This window comes from Notolepis coatsorum, assembly GCF_963971535.1.
Source record: "Notolepis coatsorum genome assembly, chromosome: 17".
In the NCBI taxonomy this organism is placed as follows: domain Eukaryota; kingdom Metazoa; phylum Chordata; class Actinopteri; order Aulopiformes; family Paralepididae; genus Notolepis; species Notolepis coatsorum.
In genome coordinates, this window is record NC_140181.1 from 63345266 (window position 1) to 63363409 (window position 18144).

General features: G+C 43.1%; 1 protein-coding gene across 1 annotated transcript in view; it reads right to left on the reverse strand.

Moving 5' to 3' along the window:
- tmem201 (transmembrane protein 201) overlaps positions 1 to 18144 on the reverse strand; it is a 35305-nt gene that overhangs the window by 17050 nt on the left and 111 nt on the right. Inside the window, exons 1-10 of the mRNA XM_084333774.1 lie at positions 18034 to 18144; positions 17292 to 17412; positions 16658 to 16855; positions 16379 to 16558; positions 12878 to 13239; positions 10399 to 10602; positions 4980 to 5209; positions 4465 to 4527; positions 4031 to 4324; positions 3752 to 3874 (exon numbers count right to left, since the gene is read on the reverse strand). The exon at positions 18034 to 18144 is cut by the window's right edge and continues 111 nt beyond it. Coding sequence (XP_084189900.1) covers positions 3752 to 3874; positions 4031 to 4324; positions 4465 to 4527; positions 4980 to 5209; positions 10399 to 10602; positions 12878 to 13239; positions 16379 to 16558; positions 16658 to 16855; positions 17292 to 17412; positions 18034 to 18143 — 1885 coding nt within the window. The 5' untranslated portion in view covers position 18144. The remainder of the gene's footprint in view (positions 1 to 3751; positions 3875 to 4030; positions 4325 to 4464; positions 4528 to 4979; positions 5210 to 10398; positions 10603 to 12877; positions 13240 to 16378; positions 16559 to 16657; positions 16856 to 17291; positions 17413 to 18033) is intronic.

The window sequence follows — 18144 nt, forward strand, 5'->3', positions numbered from 1 at the left end:
ATTTCACTGGTGCTGGCTAACTGGCTATCGTTCTGTGAGCTGGCGTTAGTACCTAGCTGGCGCTGGCTAACTAACGTGGCTATCGTTCTGTGAGCTGGCGTTAGTAGCTAGCTGGCGCTGGCTAACTAACGTGGCTATCGTTCTGTGAGCTGGCGTTAGTACCTGGCTGGCTAACTGGCTATCGTTCTGTGAGCTGGCGTTAGTACCTAGCTGGCGCTGGCTAACTAACGTGGCTATCGTTCTGTGAGCTAGCGTTGGTACCTGGCTGGTGCTGGCTAACTGGCTATCGTTCTGTGAGCTGGCGTTAGTACCTAGCTGGCGCTGGCTAACTAACGTGGCTATCGTTCTGTGAGCTGGCGTTAGTAGCTAGCTGGCGCTGGCTAACTAACGTGGCTATCGTTCTGTGAGCTGGCGTTAGTACCTGGCTGGCTAACTGGCTATCGTTCTGTGAGCTGGCGTTAGTACCTAGCTGGCGCTGGCTAACTAACGTGGCTATCGTTCTGTGAGCTAGCGTTGGTACCTGGCTGGTGCTGGCTAACTGGCTATCATTCTGTGAGCTGGCGTTAGTACCTAGCTGGCGCTGGCTAACTAACGTGGCTATCGTTCTGTGAGCTGGCGTTGGTACCTGGCTGGCGCTGGCTAACGTGGCTATCGTTCTGTGAGCTAGCATTGGTACCTGGCTGGCGCTGGCTAACTGGCTATCGTTCTGTGAGCTGGCGTTAGTACCTAGCTGGCGCTGGCTAACTAACGTGGCTATCGTTTTGTGAGCTAGCGTTAGTACCTAGCTACCGTTACTGTTTAAACAAAAATGTTAATAAATGGGAGCTTCCTCAAACAGCCATCTCTTTCCCGACAATCCCCTCTGTGCACGAACCCTTACATATGGTAATTAAACATTAAAACACCTGCCTTATAGTCCAGTGCGGTTTATATATGTAACACATCATTCAATTTAGCTGCTGCGGCTTATATTCAGGTGCGCCTTATAGTCAGAAAATTACGGTAGATATAGCTCTGCAAACATCGTGAAACACCATGAAAATTATCATCTTTTTAACTCATTCCGGGCCAACAGCGCCCTCTGCTGATGGCCCTTCCGTGCCAACGCTATATGCAATGGAGAATAGGACTTATTTGCGAGTGCATAAAACATATCAAATATAATAGCAATAGATCTAAATAACAGTGATCGTCAATGAGTTGCTTCCAGTCAACATGTACGAAACGGATTGTTTTTTTCATCGGTACATTTCCGTTTTATACCATTTTGAATACGAGTATAGTTTGAGATTTCTAGTAATTCCAGAGAAAGACACGATAATAGCCCTTTAGTGGAATACACAAAACACGTTGTAATTTTTCGGCTGATTTATGAATCGTTTTCAAATAAACGCTAGATTATCGATAGTATGTGTCCTTATTCAGATTCAGATTCCTTTATTAAGCCATTTGTGTAAAAACACACTGGTAATTGTTGCGGCATTACAGTGTATGCATTTTTCATTTATTTTTTCCCAGTAACAACATCACCAACACAGACACAGGACAAAAACAGTGCAGTGGAGGATTAATAATTTTAAATACATATATATATAAAAGTGTTCCAGTAAGGACTAGTGCAGTGCAGTGTCATTGTGCCAGTGTCACTTGGGGGCAGAGGGGGACCTGAGGCATTGATCAGCCTGGCGGCTGAGGGGAAGAAGCTCAGTCTGTGACAAGCTTTCACAGCCTTTGGGATCCTCAGCCTTCTCCCAGAGGGGAGCAGGGTGAAGAGGCTGTGTCCGGGGTGGGAGGGGTCGGCCATGATCTTCCTCGCCCTGGAGTCGTGCAGGGACCTGAGGGAGGGCAGGGGACAGCCGATCACCCTCTCCGCGGAGCGAATCACCCGCTGCAGCTTGGTGAGATCTTTTGCCGCTGCAGCAGGGAACCAGGAGATGATGGAGTGGGTGAGGATGGACTCAATGATGGCTGTGTAAAATTGGGCCATCATGGTCCTTGGCCGTTTGTATTTATTCAACTGCCGGAGGAAGAACATCCTCCCCTGGGCCTTTTTGAGCAGGCCCGTGATGTTAAGCTCCCATTTCAAGTCCCGGGAGATGGTCATGCCAAGGAATCGGCATGACTCCACGGAGGCCACCTGGGTGACTCCCAGTATGATGGGAGGGGGCAGGGCTGCTTTCCTCCTGAAGTCCACTACCATCTCCACTGTCTTTTGAGCATTGAGCTCCAGGTTGTTGCAGCTGCACCAGCTCTGCAGCCTCTCGATCTCCCTCCTGTAGGCCGACTCGTCCCCCCTGGAGATGAGACCCACCAGGGTGGTGTCGTCAGCGAATTTATCGCTGACGGGCCCACTGGGGTGGGGGGATGGAGGTTGTGGCTGAGTGGGTGAAGGAAGAGGGCGGGGGGAACCTCTTTCTCAAACCTACAGTAAAATTCATTAAGCTCGTTCGCAAGGGGGAGGCTATCAGGCGCCTGTGGTGACTGGTCTTTGAGGCCTTTCCATACGGAGGAGCCTCTCATGTACGAAGAGAAGTGGGGTCTGAAAAATCGCTTCTCCGTACTTTGGTTGGAGCGAACCTCACACACACACACACACGCTCCGATGGCGGTGATAGGAACATCTGATTACCCCAAGATTCGTAACATAAAGGCCTTACCTCACATCTGATGTAATGCAAAAAGATGAATCCAATTCCTGATCGCCATTCCAAATATCAATTGTGTCCATTGATCCAACATTATAGTCCAAAACACAATGATCCACGATGCTCCCAGTGGGGGGACTCAATGCAATAGTATCCAGCTGCATGCCCGAGAAGTAAAACCTGGACGGACTTATCTTTTTGATGCACAGTCCCAGCCAATCCAATCCAATGATGTGCAATACCATCCGGGAGACGATAGGCGGCGGTATTTGCCATTTTGCGGGCTCAGACCCATTCCCAACGATAACATCAGGTTGGATGGATGAAAATGTATGGATATCGCTAATAAAAGAAATAACGATTAAAACCCGACTATACTCGTGATTGGCACGGAAGCGATGGCGAGTTAACCCGACTATACTCGTGGTAGGCCCGGAATGAGTTAAGCGTGGCCACGGGCAGCGCAGATGGGGATTAAGCGTGGCGCTGAAAGTGTTAAAGTGATGTCAAAATGATGTGTGTTGGCTGGCCATTGGCTGACGAAGGATGCCGGCTTGTATTGACCAGTAGAACAGCAGTCTGATAAGCAGATTTGACCACTTTCCCATTGCAAAATCGGATGCATAGTAAACGTAAAGGATGGCTAAAATCGCAGTGTGTGGAGGCACATCTGCCACTAGTCTTTACACAGGGTGTCTGCATGCTAAATAGGCGTAAAGTAATTTAATTACAATTATGTATATGACCGTTATAATGCGAGATGGAATGACATTTAGCACCAGCTTTGCTGCAAAATAAACAACATGTGTATTTCTAACCAAATATATATAAAAACGTCCATTATCCATTTAGTAGATAAACAAACATATACTAGGCTGTACTCTGTGCTGTACAAGTGTTCCCTGCCTATGCAAATAGTGAAAATATCAACCAATGTCAGTCAACTAGTTGTTTAAAAGTGCAGATTCTACATACTGTACATCAGGATAGTAGGATTTATTAAAGTGCTTTCAAAGGTGTCGAAGGCCTTGAATTGAAATAATTAAATTTCACTGGATTTTAGATGAAGAGCATATTAAACATTTAACCAGCAAAGCTGAGCTCACCATTCGATGGGGGTGCGTTCTCTGGCCCTTGTGTGGTCGTGTCAACCAGGCACGCCGAGGACCCCGATGAGCTGCCTCTCTTGTCCCCCAGTACACTGCTCTCTCTCAGCAGAGAACTCAAGTCTGCAACACATGGAGGAAGAAGTCAAACACGCACAGACACGTCCACCTCGACATTATACCACAAATGTGAATTTTATTTTAACGTAGTCCGTGAAGTTCCCTTATACAGATACTAAGCAAGACGGTATTGGTAAAAGACACAATGGCGGTATTTACCATTTTGGCTTTGGAAGGGGGATATGTCTGGAGAAAAGCGGCCACTGTATACGGAGGGGGAAGGCTCTGCAGAGAAGAGGGGCGGGCCGCAAACGGAGGGCGCGGGTTCGGCGGAGAAGAGGGGCTCGCGAGAGAACAGCCGCAGCTTCTGACCGCTGATGTCGAGGCGGGCGGGGCTGATGAGGGGCCGGCGGTGGCGGGAGCTGGAACTAGACGTCACGGAGCCGGCCACTGAAGGAGTGGGGGAAGGGCCTGGGGATGACGGGCGGCTCCCCGACTTCAAGGAGAAGTAGTCTGTGCACCGAGAAACGGAAACCAATATATATATATAAATATATACACAGGCTTCAAGTGAAGAGTGAGACTTCAGAATGGTTTAATTTTCATTGTATGCATCAAGGATCACAGCAATGAAACACGCTGTGCTTAGTCACCTGAGGACGGGGAGCCTTTGCATTGTGATGAAGGTCGGCTGCCACTGAACAGGTAGCCTGAATCTGAAAAGAGGACGCATATTCAAAGCGCACATGAAGCATTCAATAACATACCTGGTGTTCAGTCACAGTAACTCAAGACAGATCCCTTTTGAACACAAAGTGAGTCTCTTAGTACCAAGAGTACAGTCATGGTGAATGGGTTTACATGCAAATATGATTCTACCTACTAGCCAATATCATGGTCATAACCACTTAATAGTATTCATCATCATATATCAATCAATCACAGATATTCATATATATATATCCATGTGCGAGCTAGGAGACAGCATAATATTCAGTCATAGTTCAAATATGATCTCATCACAGCTTAACTATAATATTGGAGTATTGATGGAATAGCCGAGCATGCTGAATAATAATGGTACATTAACATGCAAGTTAAAGAAACTTGAAAACTACACACTCTGCGTTCCTGCAGCCGAGGAACACTGTGAAACAGCTACCGTTACCTGTCCTGGTGAAGGAGGGCATGGTGCCGAGGCAGAGGGCTCTGTTGAGGCGTCCCGGCAGAGAGGAAGGGGAGGCCTTGCGTTCTTGGGGGTTCTGTTGGCGGTTGATGAGCTTGGAGAGGTTGGGGGGCGGGGTGGGGATGAAGAACTCTGCGGAGCCGGGGTGAAGCAGGGAGGCCGGAGGGGGCTGGCCACCGTAAACGGGGACCGCAGAGCTGCCGGCCAGGTACCTGCAACACAAGAGCAACAAAACTGTCTACTTCTCAACATCTCAAATCATTATGGGTCTGTATAGACGTTTTGGGAGGAGTTTGCCTCGCTAGGGAACAGCTATGGTCCAAGCTCATTCTCTGTCAGCTACAGGAAATTAACTTGGGACCGATTTAGAATGTTTACGTTTCAAGTTTGAAACGGTCTATAAGGCTGTAATGTCTTTGTGATGCCATTTCCATGTAGGATGACAAATCATTTTGCAGGAGACAGAGTTGCATTATTATATTTATTACACATTAATTGTTCATCTAAATTACACTACCATACAAATACAAAATCACGCCATACTACACGTAATCTTTTACAACTGTGTATAAAAGTGTTTTACAATGGAATGTTGTTTTAAAAGACTTTAAATATTGTAAACATAAAATGTGATGACGAATCTCTGCTGAACACTAATCTCGACATGATGTGGTCAACCTCATCCCTGACATTGGTGTAGAAATATAAACCTTGGCTAAGTTGTCTATAGTCATATGGGAGCATAATTTGCGTCACATGGAAAAGCTCCAGTATCCACACAACTGTCAGAGACCATGGCCACCTGTTCAGCAATATAAAAACAGCAGACTGAAAAGAGAAAAGGACTGTCATTGATGGGCCGTTTCAGCTGTGATGAGAGAAAAGTGGTGCCATTGATGGGCCGCTTCAGCTGTCGGGACAATGAGAGGCAGATGAGAGTAACAGATGACGGGCCTTAGGGAGAAATGCTGCTCAGTGCCGAGACCCTTCACATTTCCACTACACATCGCCAGTCTCTTCAGCAGTAAACTGTCGGCGTCGTTCAGAAGACACAGAGCTTACCTATGTTCAACAGGAATAATCTGCCCTTACATCGAAGCAGGCCGGCTACAACCCCACCTCAATTTAACAAGTCACAAGGAAGCACAAGGGGCAGGAAGGTACCGGTTTAGTCTGGTAAAAACACACAAGATGGTGTCTTTCTATTGGTGAAGAACATAACAACAGAGAAGTCATCGTTTCAGTTGTTTATTACATTCAATATACAGCGATTAAACCCACAAGATTCTCAAAAATGTATATGAAGTTTTAAAGCAACCTACTTCAATTAAAAAGGGGGATACTACTGAATTTTAGTGTACAAATGTTATTCCTGTGTCGTCATACTGATCTGCAGTTCCATTAACGATGATTTATTGCAAACCGTTACAGGGCCCAGAGTGACCTTTCTGGTGTAATATATATATGTAAATATTCTTGCTCAGTATTGATAGCACTTGCATAAGATGAAGCTCAATTAATTGTAAAAGCTCAGACAAACCTTCCATCAGCTGCCATTTACGTCTATGGAGTAGCACATGGCTCTATATCAGTGTGACATCACAGATCAGATGGTTCTCCGATTTCCAGCATTGGAAGCAAGTTGTTTTGAGATAGAAAATATTCACTAGATTATCCTAGACCAAAAGGAACAACATATGAATTCTCAAATTGAATGGTACTCCCCTTTAAGACGCAGTACCCAAAAGAGAATGCGTTTCCTTTGTAATGTTGCAGATAGCCCATCAGCCTGGACGGAATTAAATCTCTGGTGTATTGCTTCAGGAAAGATAAATACAATACAAGTAATCACATCCAAATATGTTTTCTGTTCGTTTTGAGATTCCCAAATCCTTGCTTACAGTGCATATAAAAGTACCAGAATTTGGTATAAGAAGCATTAAAAACACCTACACCTCGCAAATTCAGAATATCCCTTCAAGGTACTGTCTTTTAGTCCAACACACACGCACAACTAAACGTTTAAAAACGAGTCGTTCAGCGTCTACCACACACACACACACACAACTAAAGAGTGAGGTAATAACATAAAATACCATTGCATAAAAGACTAACAGAGAAACTCATGAATACAATAAAAAGATATATTTGTTAGCTACATATATCCACAATAAGGTTAAAAATCACTTAAATTCACAAAATGTAGGTATGAATGAGTATAGGTAGTCCTACAGCTAACTGAACATCCTGTTAATACACCACAAATAAATATGCTTGTGGCTGTTGTACTACGCGCCAGTCGCTTTTGGCAGGTGTATAGGTTTGGGCACCAGACTAAATGTAGTGGATGTAGAGCAGAAGGCTAAAGACAAAGCGGAGAGCGTTCACCTCCATTTATCGGGAAGACACTGGAATATTCTTGAGTTCCCAGAACAAAAAACAGGAACAGTCACATGCTTGGCCTACGCTTCATCGAGAGCTTAATAACACCATGTGGAACAAACCTGCATTTTGGGGACATTATGGCAAAAACAAAACCCGTTTGTGGGGAAGCTTATTTTGGCAAAGACGATACAGAGGACAGGACATCACAACAAGCGTTTACAGGAAGACAGAAAGTAATGTATCGCAGACAAATGATCCGTGTCAAGATTTTAAAGATGCAGTTTGTAAGAATTAAAGCACAGATATCTCTGACATGTTACAAATAAAAGTCCCACGGTGACATCACAGAACGACGCTTCACCATACTTTCAAAATCTGGAGTCTCAAACAGCATCTTCAATCTTGGAAATCTCTTGTCAGACGGACGGAGTAGCAGAAAGTAGTTTTGTAATGCAAGTGTACAATAGCTTAGGTCGTTTAGCCAGAATATTAGTAGGTAGCTAGCAACCAATATCAGGCAACATATACGCACTAAAGTCCACAAAATGTTGTGCTTTTGAAAACTTACAAAATGCATCTTTAACGTCTAATGTTGGCCAGTATTTTTGTTACAACATTTCATTAAAGACGTGTCACTGTGGGAAGTGACTGCAACCAAGATGCTGGTCTGAGAACAAAGTGATCTAGGGTAGAACATGACATGCAAAGTTAAACTCACAGTAGTAGCTCTAGAAATACAATCTAGAAATACAATCTACAATCAATTACAACTACCATTGCAACACAGCAATTGTCAAGACATTTCCACTTTTCTGTAGTATTAGTCATTTTCACAAACAAAAAAACATTCAACAAAAAAAAGGTATGTGACAATTAAAAAAGCTATATGTAGAATATTAGTGCATGCTTGGAGGAGGGGGGTGGGGGGTGTTTCTACTACGTATTCAGTAGTATGTCAGTGTTTTTAATACTACATATTAGAGGCATTGCTAAAGGTACATTCAATATAAAAAGGAGGAAAGTATCAAGGGAAGCAGTGTGTGAAGCACGACTCCAGAGCTTTAGTATTTTCATCTCAAATTATTACAGCATTTAACACTTTCACAGATTTAAGCTCGGCAATCATTTTCATGAGAATGTAACATGACATTTTTTTTATATATATAAATCTTCAAAAGAGACTTTTGAAAAATATTATTTTTTCAGAATATAAAAAATGTGGCAGGGTCAGTCACATTTGTCATGTAGAAATTCCACAGCAAATTTCCTCCAATCTTTTTAGGTGAAGACGGGAAATATACGCATTCCAGTCATTTCAGGCATCTCACTGGTTTTGCAGTATGTTCCAAAACTACTTCACCTTTTGCCTGATCCTTGTTGCAGATGAGATTACACACACTACAATATCTGTATATAGTCAAATAAATAACGCAATGCAACACATGTCTAGTACAGTGCAAAAGTTATTGAAGTTAGACAGGAGACGGGTCATAATATTTGCATGTTCAAGGCTTTGGTAAAACAAGGCCTCAAAATCCAAATGCCAGGGGCAGGTGAGGTACATGCTAGGTGGCCAATGATGGCACATAATAATGTGAAAATGAACAGGGAATAATGAAACGGTCCAGTGGAAACTAAGGCTTGTTTTTAAGCATCATTAAACTAACAATGGCTTGGCAAAGGCATGATTTCAAAAGAGAAATTATTTACAATTTGCACAAAAAATCAGATAGATCCATAATCCTGTTTCATAAAGGTAAAAGGTACCCAATGTTACAATTAGGGGTGGGGGAATCGACACAACATAGTATTGTGATATTTTATGTTATGTGATAAGTATGTTTTTTTTTGCTGCAATAAGAATTATTGAAGTGAGATGAACAGACTAAAAACGTTATATATATATATATATATATATATATATATTATTGTAGATGTTGACAAGATTTCTGGTGTCATAAATGGCAATACCATCGTATCATGATAATATCATATTGTGGGGCCACTCGTGATTCGAACCCCTAGTTATAATACAGTAAATTAAAAGGGTTATGACCGTGGTTATTGGTATATAACGAACAGCCACCACCATTACTTAATACTGTGAACCAGCTGCAATCTATGATTTTATCTTTTTTTATGGGACTGCCATGAAGAATACATGGCTGCCTTGGCAGGAACACATGTAGATATAAAAACAAACAGAATTTGTATCGGGATTACAACGATCAGGGGGACAAAATGTAACCATGGCCCCTTCGCCACATCCTCGGGACTGACATGAAGTGAGGCCCTTTAATGGCACTATGCCACGAGAGCCGTGATCAGTAGTTTGAATACCTACGCTGTTGTTCTATAACTTAAAAGGAATGTTCAGCCATTACTAACTGTAGCATCCAGGAGCTGCAGTGAACACTTGGTTCTTGGTGACATCACGGTTCTGTACTTTTGGAAATTGTAAAAAGTACAAGGGGCCGGTAATAACTCAACAGGCAAAGATACGACTTCAGGTTTGGATTTGCTTTGGATGAAAGCGTCAGCTAAATTATTAAATGTTGGCCTTCAGCGATTTAACAAATTAATATTTCATGCAAGGAGCTAGAAATTAGGACCCACCAACAGACGATCGACCCACTTATGTGTATTTAACCAGATAGTCTGTAAATATGCATCAAAATAATCTATAACTTTTATAAGTAAAGTCGTATGGTACAAATACTGTAGAATCTCTCCATTGTACAGTAAGATTCTATTCTCTTCATAGTATGATGTTGTAATTAGTATATTCTGAAGGTCAGCAATTATCATAAATTAGATCTTCATTTTCATAACTCATAATATTAGCTGGTTAATACGGTGTTAGTAGTGAGAAGGGAGAAAGGGGACAGCCTGACTTGGGAGACATTATGGCGTTTTATCATTATATACAGGTCCCATGAGCCATGACGTAGGTCCTATGGTGTACTGGATGGGTCTCAGAAAGCACATTTTAAAATGTCACTGTTCGGATTCTGACCTTCGACCTCTGGCTCTTCGTGGACCCATGGATTTGCGAGTTGCCACGGTAGTGGCAAAGCCAACCAGGCAACAGAGGGAAGTGGCGCTGAGCTTTGCCGTGTCCAGCCAGCCTGACGTGTCAGTTGTCAGGTAACTCTCGGCCAGGTGGACCCACAGAACCACGAACCACAGGACAGAGGCCACAGCATCGACTCTCCTCAACCTGAAAATACAGGAACAACGCAGTTCTGAATAACTGGCAGTTTTAAAGAGTTTTTTCTTGTTTTGACATTTTTCCTGTTTGTTCTTGTTCAGGATCTACTGTGTTGTATTAACCCTTTCTCTGCCACGCTTATATCCATCCTTATACCATCCTCTGCCAGCTCTATTTGTCTATGGAGATGTTCCCCTTCTTTGCAGGGCTATAACTTTTTAAATTGTATTGCTAAATTGACATTACTATGGCCCATTCAACATCAAGTATCTATCGTTTAGGATGTAGCAACGTTCTACTTTTTCATTCACATATTCATACTAAAATATGGTCTAAAGTATAAATATGTTTTTATCGTTTTCTGCAGCATTCTGCAGAACGTGAGTTATAGCCCTAAATACATATATTAGATCATCAAATGTAGTTTGATACCGATTGACGTCAGATTAAAAATTTCAATTGTACAAGGTCCTACACGTCATGCCTCATCATCTGCTGGTGACCGGGGGGGGGGTTTAATAAGTCCGTGGCCGACGTTAAATCATTTATTTAGTATGGGTGATATGTTGATCGGAGCAGTGTGTATGTATAATAATAATCAAACACGCTGAAATTCACCGCAGCGTCCTCATAGCGCTGGGCGATCAGCGTGGAGCAGAAAGTTCGCTATTAGTTCTAGTTGGTCCAGTTCCAGGTTGTATAATACTATATACGTCCAAATCATGTTGTTTATCGAGTTATTGGCAACGGATCGCTATCCAGTGTATCAAGCTGGAGTCCCGCTAGCGATAGTGAGTGGCCGGACGAAATATGGGTGAGCACCACTTCCGGCGCGTCACTTCCGGTTTTGGCGATTCGCCGATCGGCCACCAGATGGCGGTCTTGAACCGTTGGAGAGTTGAGAGGAGATCAACAGCAAGTCTCAAGTCTCCGTGGGTGAAATATGATTGCCATGACAGATTTTTGAAATATTGATCTCAAAGACGCTGTACGACGTCATTGGCAGATTAAGCATGGCGAGCAATGACGTCTAAAGTCGTCCTTGGCGATTAAAGGGCGGCGACTTTTACTTGACATTAACCCTTTCACTGCCACACTACAAAAGGGTTAACACTTTCACTACCACTACAAAGGGGTTAATGCTTTCACTACCACACTATAGACGGTTAACCCGTTCACTACCAGACTACAAAAGGATTAACCTTCTGTAGTGTGATAGTGAAAGCGTCAACCATTTTGTAGACTGGTAGCGAGAAAGGGTTAAAAGTAGGGATGTCCGATATTATTATATTATATATTGGCATTAAAATGTGATCTCGGAAATTATCTGTATCGTTTTTTTTTTTTACTTTTTACATTTATTTAACCTTTATTTACCCAGGCAAGCAAGTAAGAACTAATTCTAATTTTATTTATTGTCAAAAGTATGCATAATGTTGTGTTAATTCCACGACAAGAGTTATGTAATGTTATTACATGGCGTTTTCACATTCGCCGAAATGCTTGCTTGTGATTGGTCAATAGCCCCCCGACAGCGGTCATTATTTTTCAATAATGACCGCTGTTTTTTCAATAATGACGCAGTGCGCAGCTGTTGGCAATCAAGCCCACATCAGTGCAGCAAATCAGACACACCTGCCGCGCTGCACTGATAATAATAATCACTTTATTTGGGCTGACAGAGCCACAGAACAACTGCAATTTGTCAAATGAATTAGGTATATTGTTAGTAAGTTAGCCATGTAATAAGCGGGATAATGTATAGCGCTGCACTGACAGCGGAGTGTCAGCGGAGCCAGAACAGGGGCTGCCCGCGATAATAATAATCACTTTATTTGGGCTGACAGAGCCACAGAACAACTGCGATTTGTCAAATGAATTAGGTATATTGTTAGTAAGTTAGCCATGTAATAAGCGGGATAATGTATAGCCTACTCGGTCATTGTCGCAAAATAATTGACCTTCACTACGTTTAAAACACCTCGGCGCGGCGCCTCGGTATTTTAAACTCCGTGTCGGTCAATTATTTTGCGACAATGACCTCGTAGCCATACATTATCCCTTACTTAATTACCTGAAATTATTCTGTTTTTTTGCGGGGGGAAACCCTGCATATATCGGTATCGGAAATTAAGAGTTGGACAATATCGGTAAAAAAGCCAATATCGAACATCCCTAGTTAAAAGTAAAGTTACTATGTTGAATATAACTTTTCATTAACACTTTTATAAACACAATGAGCTGAAAGCACAGGAACTCGCCGTGGAGTGGAGAGAAGCCTCACCTGAGAGCCCCTCCCAGGTAGATACCAGTGACACAGGTTACCAGGCCCACAGTGGCCACAGCCATCTGGTTGTCCCTTCCATGCTGCCAAGCCAGCTGTGCCTTCTCCACAGCCTGTTCCGGCAGCAGCCCCAGTAGGTCCTGCAACACATGTCCAGCTCCGCCACTGTCGTTCTTCGGCGCCGACTCGTTGTACGGGCGTTTAGGAGGGACCACGCCCCCGCTTAGAGTCGGCGAGTCACTGGAGGTGGAGGGCTGGCCTATTGACCCATGAACAGCTGTGGCAACCAGGAAGGCACAGATCAGGAAGGCCAGGACACGCAACAGGATCACGCCCATGGGAGTTGGGAGGGAGTAGGAGGTCTGTGGGGGGAAAAAGATCATGTGAATTCAGAAATATGAACTCGTAATTAGAGATGGACAAAGCTCACTAAATTACTATTCGATAGTCACTGGGAACTATTCGATTATTAATTGAACCCCCCCATCCCCCCCACTTAATAGCGAATGTCATAATAAAACAAGCGCGCTAGCTGGATGCTGTCATAGCTAACAGCTAGATATTTTGGCGTCACAGCAGGCTAACGTTGTTTCCAGGAACAAAAGCATTAATTTTGAAAGTGACATTGTTAATGCTTGAAATGTCTGAGCTTCCACGCTAACGTATGGTTTTGTTTTTACTTAATCGAACATCCGATAATCAGGCGAGTCAGCTGGCTGCTGTTATTGCAACGGCTAACGGACAGAACTACCGTATTTCGGGAACAAAAGCATTCATTCTGAACGTTACATTTACTGATGACATGAGTGAGCTTAGTGAAACAACATTGCAAACGTGGAAAACGTTACTACAATGTAACATTTCCAGTTCTCCCAGCTGTTAACAGACTGTTATGCTACCTGGCTAACAAGCTGTACCCAGCATGCCACTCAGCTGTGTAACAGTTAATAGGGTCCTCTCTCAATACACTACACATTGTAGGTGCTTGTAGGAAAGCCCTTGTTAATAAGACGACTTTGATCTGTAATTGATCTGTATTCCAGTGTTTAGCATTGTTTTCTAGCAATGTGGGGTTGTATCAACACTGTATATGTCGCAAATTCTATTTTTTGCGCATTCCTCCAGTTCAGATGAGACAAGGTCCTCCCCCACTGAACCAAGTCATTCTGATTTGACTGGTTCGCTGACGTGAATTAGGCACGGATCTGCATATCTCAGCCCCTGGTTGTAGCCACCGCCCACAATCAACAATTCGCTCAGCCAGTGGAAATAATGCGAAAGTGGTTTCCCTGTCACGGACACTTCCTCAAACAGGTTGACGTGACGCGAGTGCTGAGAGAGAGAGAGAATGAGCGAGTGAGAGATAGGCTCTCATATGTTGCAAATCAAGTCGTGTCGGAGCATTTACACACTCCCGACTGCGTGTGTGTGTGGGGAAACACACGCTCGCTCTCGGAGTATCTCTCCTCTCTCCCTCTCGCTCGTTCTCTGCTTTCTCTATCAGCACTCGCATCACGCAACCTGTTGCAAAATATCATAGCGTAGACTAGGCTTGGGCGGTATGACGGTATTTCGAAATCCCGTCGGTATGATTTTCAATACTGTGACGTCACAGACTGTGCGCCAAATCACAGATGCGTTTCCTTCTATTACACTGACACGCAATTATATAACAGGGACGGCGTTGCTTGTAGTGCACAGCACGTGCCAGCAGAGGGCAGGGCTGTCTGTCTTCCCCTCTCTCAGTCAGAGCTCAGCAGAGCCACGCGCGTGTTCCTGTCGGTCTTCCATCTCGCGTGTGTGTTAATCTGCACGACAAATAAAGACTTATTCTTCTATAGAATGCGGTTATGGACCGATGGCAGTCCGTTTATTAAGGTCGAATGGATGGACCATGGGTCCACTAACTTCCAGACATTGGATGATTGAGGAATCAGGAATCGGAGCGTTTTTCTAACGTTTTGAAATGGATTTGTGCATGAATGTGGACTCTGGGACACATTGTTTGGGTACCGGAAGGTAAGTTATGTTATGGTTAAGCGATTGGAAGATGAGATATGAATGCCGGGAGTGTATGTTTGGTAAACCGCTCCAGGTCGACTGTGTGTGTGCGTATTGGCTTCGCGATTCACTACAACGGCTAAGCTGGGTTTTGATTATCACTTAATCAATGCAGAATCAATTTTATGCGTCTGTATGTGTAGTTGTGTACTACTATCGTGAGTTTGTGACTCACATTGCTCTAATTTCAGCCTCCGTTATACGTTATTTGTTCTGTATGACTCGTTTCATATCTGTGTCTCGAATGTGCGCGCTGATTTGTTTACTTTGGCAACACGGGTCGCTAAGGAATTTAGGTTCGAGGTTGAAGAAAGTGCACTTTTAGGTTGAAAGAACGGCCCTAATGTCAATGTGTTTCAATATAAGCGTTATGTATGGTGATAACGAGTATATTGGTAACTTAGCTAGCTTACAGATGTGTTCCATAGACTCACAGGAATTGTGTAAAATTGCCCAAATAGTGAACGAAAAAAGTGTTTTTTTCCCTAACTTCGCGCAAGTTTGTCTCAGTCCAGCTGTTTGACGGTACGCTGTAGTTATTTCTCTCCCTTTGGGGAAAGTGTGAGTCAATGACAGACGTAAGTACAGTATTTATGTTTAGTTCGTGCCTAATTCATTTACTGAAGCTTACTTTGCACTTATGTTCATATTGATCCATTTCTGTTGATGTTGTTTCTCTCTGCTATTGAGATGGTGTTAGCCATGCCATGCTGGTTAGCTTAGTTGTGTGTTAGCCAGGCTATATAAATATAACTTGTCACTCATTACTGTTAGTGCATTGAATGTATCTTTACATTTGGTTTACAGTGTGTGCCTACTTATATTGTTTGCATGTATTGCATGAGTAATTTCCCTGCATAGTCTATGTACCGTAGGTTATATTAATAATTCCGGTTAAGTGATTGTCTTAGTTACTAGTTGTATTATATTATTAATTAATATTATTGTAGCTATAGACGACATGTTTATGACATTATGTTTATGCATGTCACTACTGTTTACTAATGTATATTATATTGTATTCCTTTGTAGAAAACCACACAAATTCCCAAATACAAATCCTTAACTGAAGCACGCCTCTGATTCTTTAATCAGAGTCACAACCCCATAGTGTCCGCCAGCTCTATCAAACGCACCTGCGGAGGCCCGCCCTAGACCTCCGTTTCAGTGCTGGTAAAAACAAGGTGAAATATATATATTTGAAACAAAACGATATTCACATATAATAATTATATTCCCTACAATATTCAAACTGGATTCAGCATAAATTATGAAACACATTCTAACTGACCCATTCCAGTGATAAAGCAAAATAAAATGCACATTATAAGAGCCAGGGGACATAGAACAGTTGATGGTTACAACAACAGTCTTTGCAGGCAGATTGTTTGGGAACTACGTATATTCCACTGACCTGGGAATTTTGTATATTCCACTGACCTTTACGAACGCCTGGTCGGAGTCTCGACTGCGGCGGAGCTGGTGGTTCAGGAGCACGGTCCGGAGCTGGCGGTTCTGGTGCTTGATGTAGTATTCCACCGCTGTCTGGCACGGCCGACACAACTTGTAGGTCTGCTCTATGTGGTGCTTGTATGCTTCGATTTCCTCATCATAGTTCTCCTATGACAGGAACACAAACAATAAGTAGATGACTTACTAATGAACAGAACACGGTAGAAAAGGTTGGACGCAGTGAATAAAAAGTAGTTGAAGACATACATCGTCCCTTGGGATGAATGAAGCCAACTGCTTGATCTTGACAGACTGATTGTTGTTGCACTTCCTACACAGCAGCATCTGACAGTTGACCCACTGCAGTGTCTTGGGAGTCTCGGGCAACGACGCAAGGCTAGCGGACACTCCGTGGTTCAGATGTTCCATGGACTGAGCAGGGATGGGTTTGTTGTAATCCCCATTCTGACAAGAAAGACCAGCAACAAACAATTTAAATACACCTTACAGTTACAAAATAATCACTAGTATTCTAGGCTCGTCCTCTATCTTGTAATGACTCATATCTATCTATATCTACTGTATCTATTCAAAGGAACATGCCAACATTATGGGAAATGCACTTCAGATGAGACAGATACCAGTTTTGAGAGTTCAGTAGAAAGCTATCCTGCTGCAAACTGCACAAATTAATGGAAGTGGATACGGACCAGCTAGTCTAGCTGTTGGTCAAAAACACCTCTACCCCGAGTTAAGATCGGCTGAGTCGGATATATTTCTACTGAACGTAGAGAGGAATTTGGCATCAATCTTCTTGTCTGACGGCATACGATAAGCGCATGGTTTGCTGCAATGCAAGAAAACGATCAACATTTCAGCATGGTGTATTTGTTCACCCTACCTCCTGGAAGCCATTGTACTGATCACAGTTGGGACAGTCCCAACAGTTTCTATTTCCATACGGCACCACATTATTCAGATTACAGAACCAGCAGTTCACACTGGCATGTATGGGCTTTTTTCTGTAAAGTGAGGAGAGGCATTGGATTAGTGATGCTTGCTTGATTGAACATTTTATTAACAGATTGCAGAATGGGTACAATACAGTACAGCTCAATACACACAATTGTTAAGGGGATGCAGACCAGAGAAAGACTTTCGTCTTGTTTACATCAGGGTCCCCCATTTTCAATTCATCATAACATAATATGACATACATGACATACAGATAGACAGTACTGCTACATCTATACATTTATGACAGATGCTGTCACGACAAAGTTTACCTGAAAACCTTAAAGACTGCGAATGATACGGACGTTGCTTGGTGGTAGTTTGTAAACAGACACTGGTTGCAATGTTTCACTGTGTGCCAATTTTCAAGCATTGGTTCTAAAATAATACCAGGGTGAGATCATGACGAGGAGTCATGGAACAAGTCGCTCACGCTGGCTTCGCGCGGGCTAAACATGTTGACTGATATTTTAACGTTATAGGACAACATGTGCGTTTGCATTAACCAGCCGAATAGATATGCACTAAGTTAAACATCTCCATTATAATAGTAGCATTGCATATTTCAAACAGTTGACCGGCGACTTGTGTCAACAGCGAGAAGGCCACGCGCGACAGACAGTACAAACCTGGTAGCAATTTTATAAATCAGCGCTCCGCCCGCTGCAAACGCTGTGGCCCCGACTCCTCCGTACATTAACTCCGGATAGCCCAAGATAAGCTGGTTAAAAATCTCCATT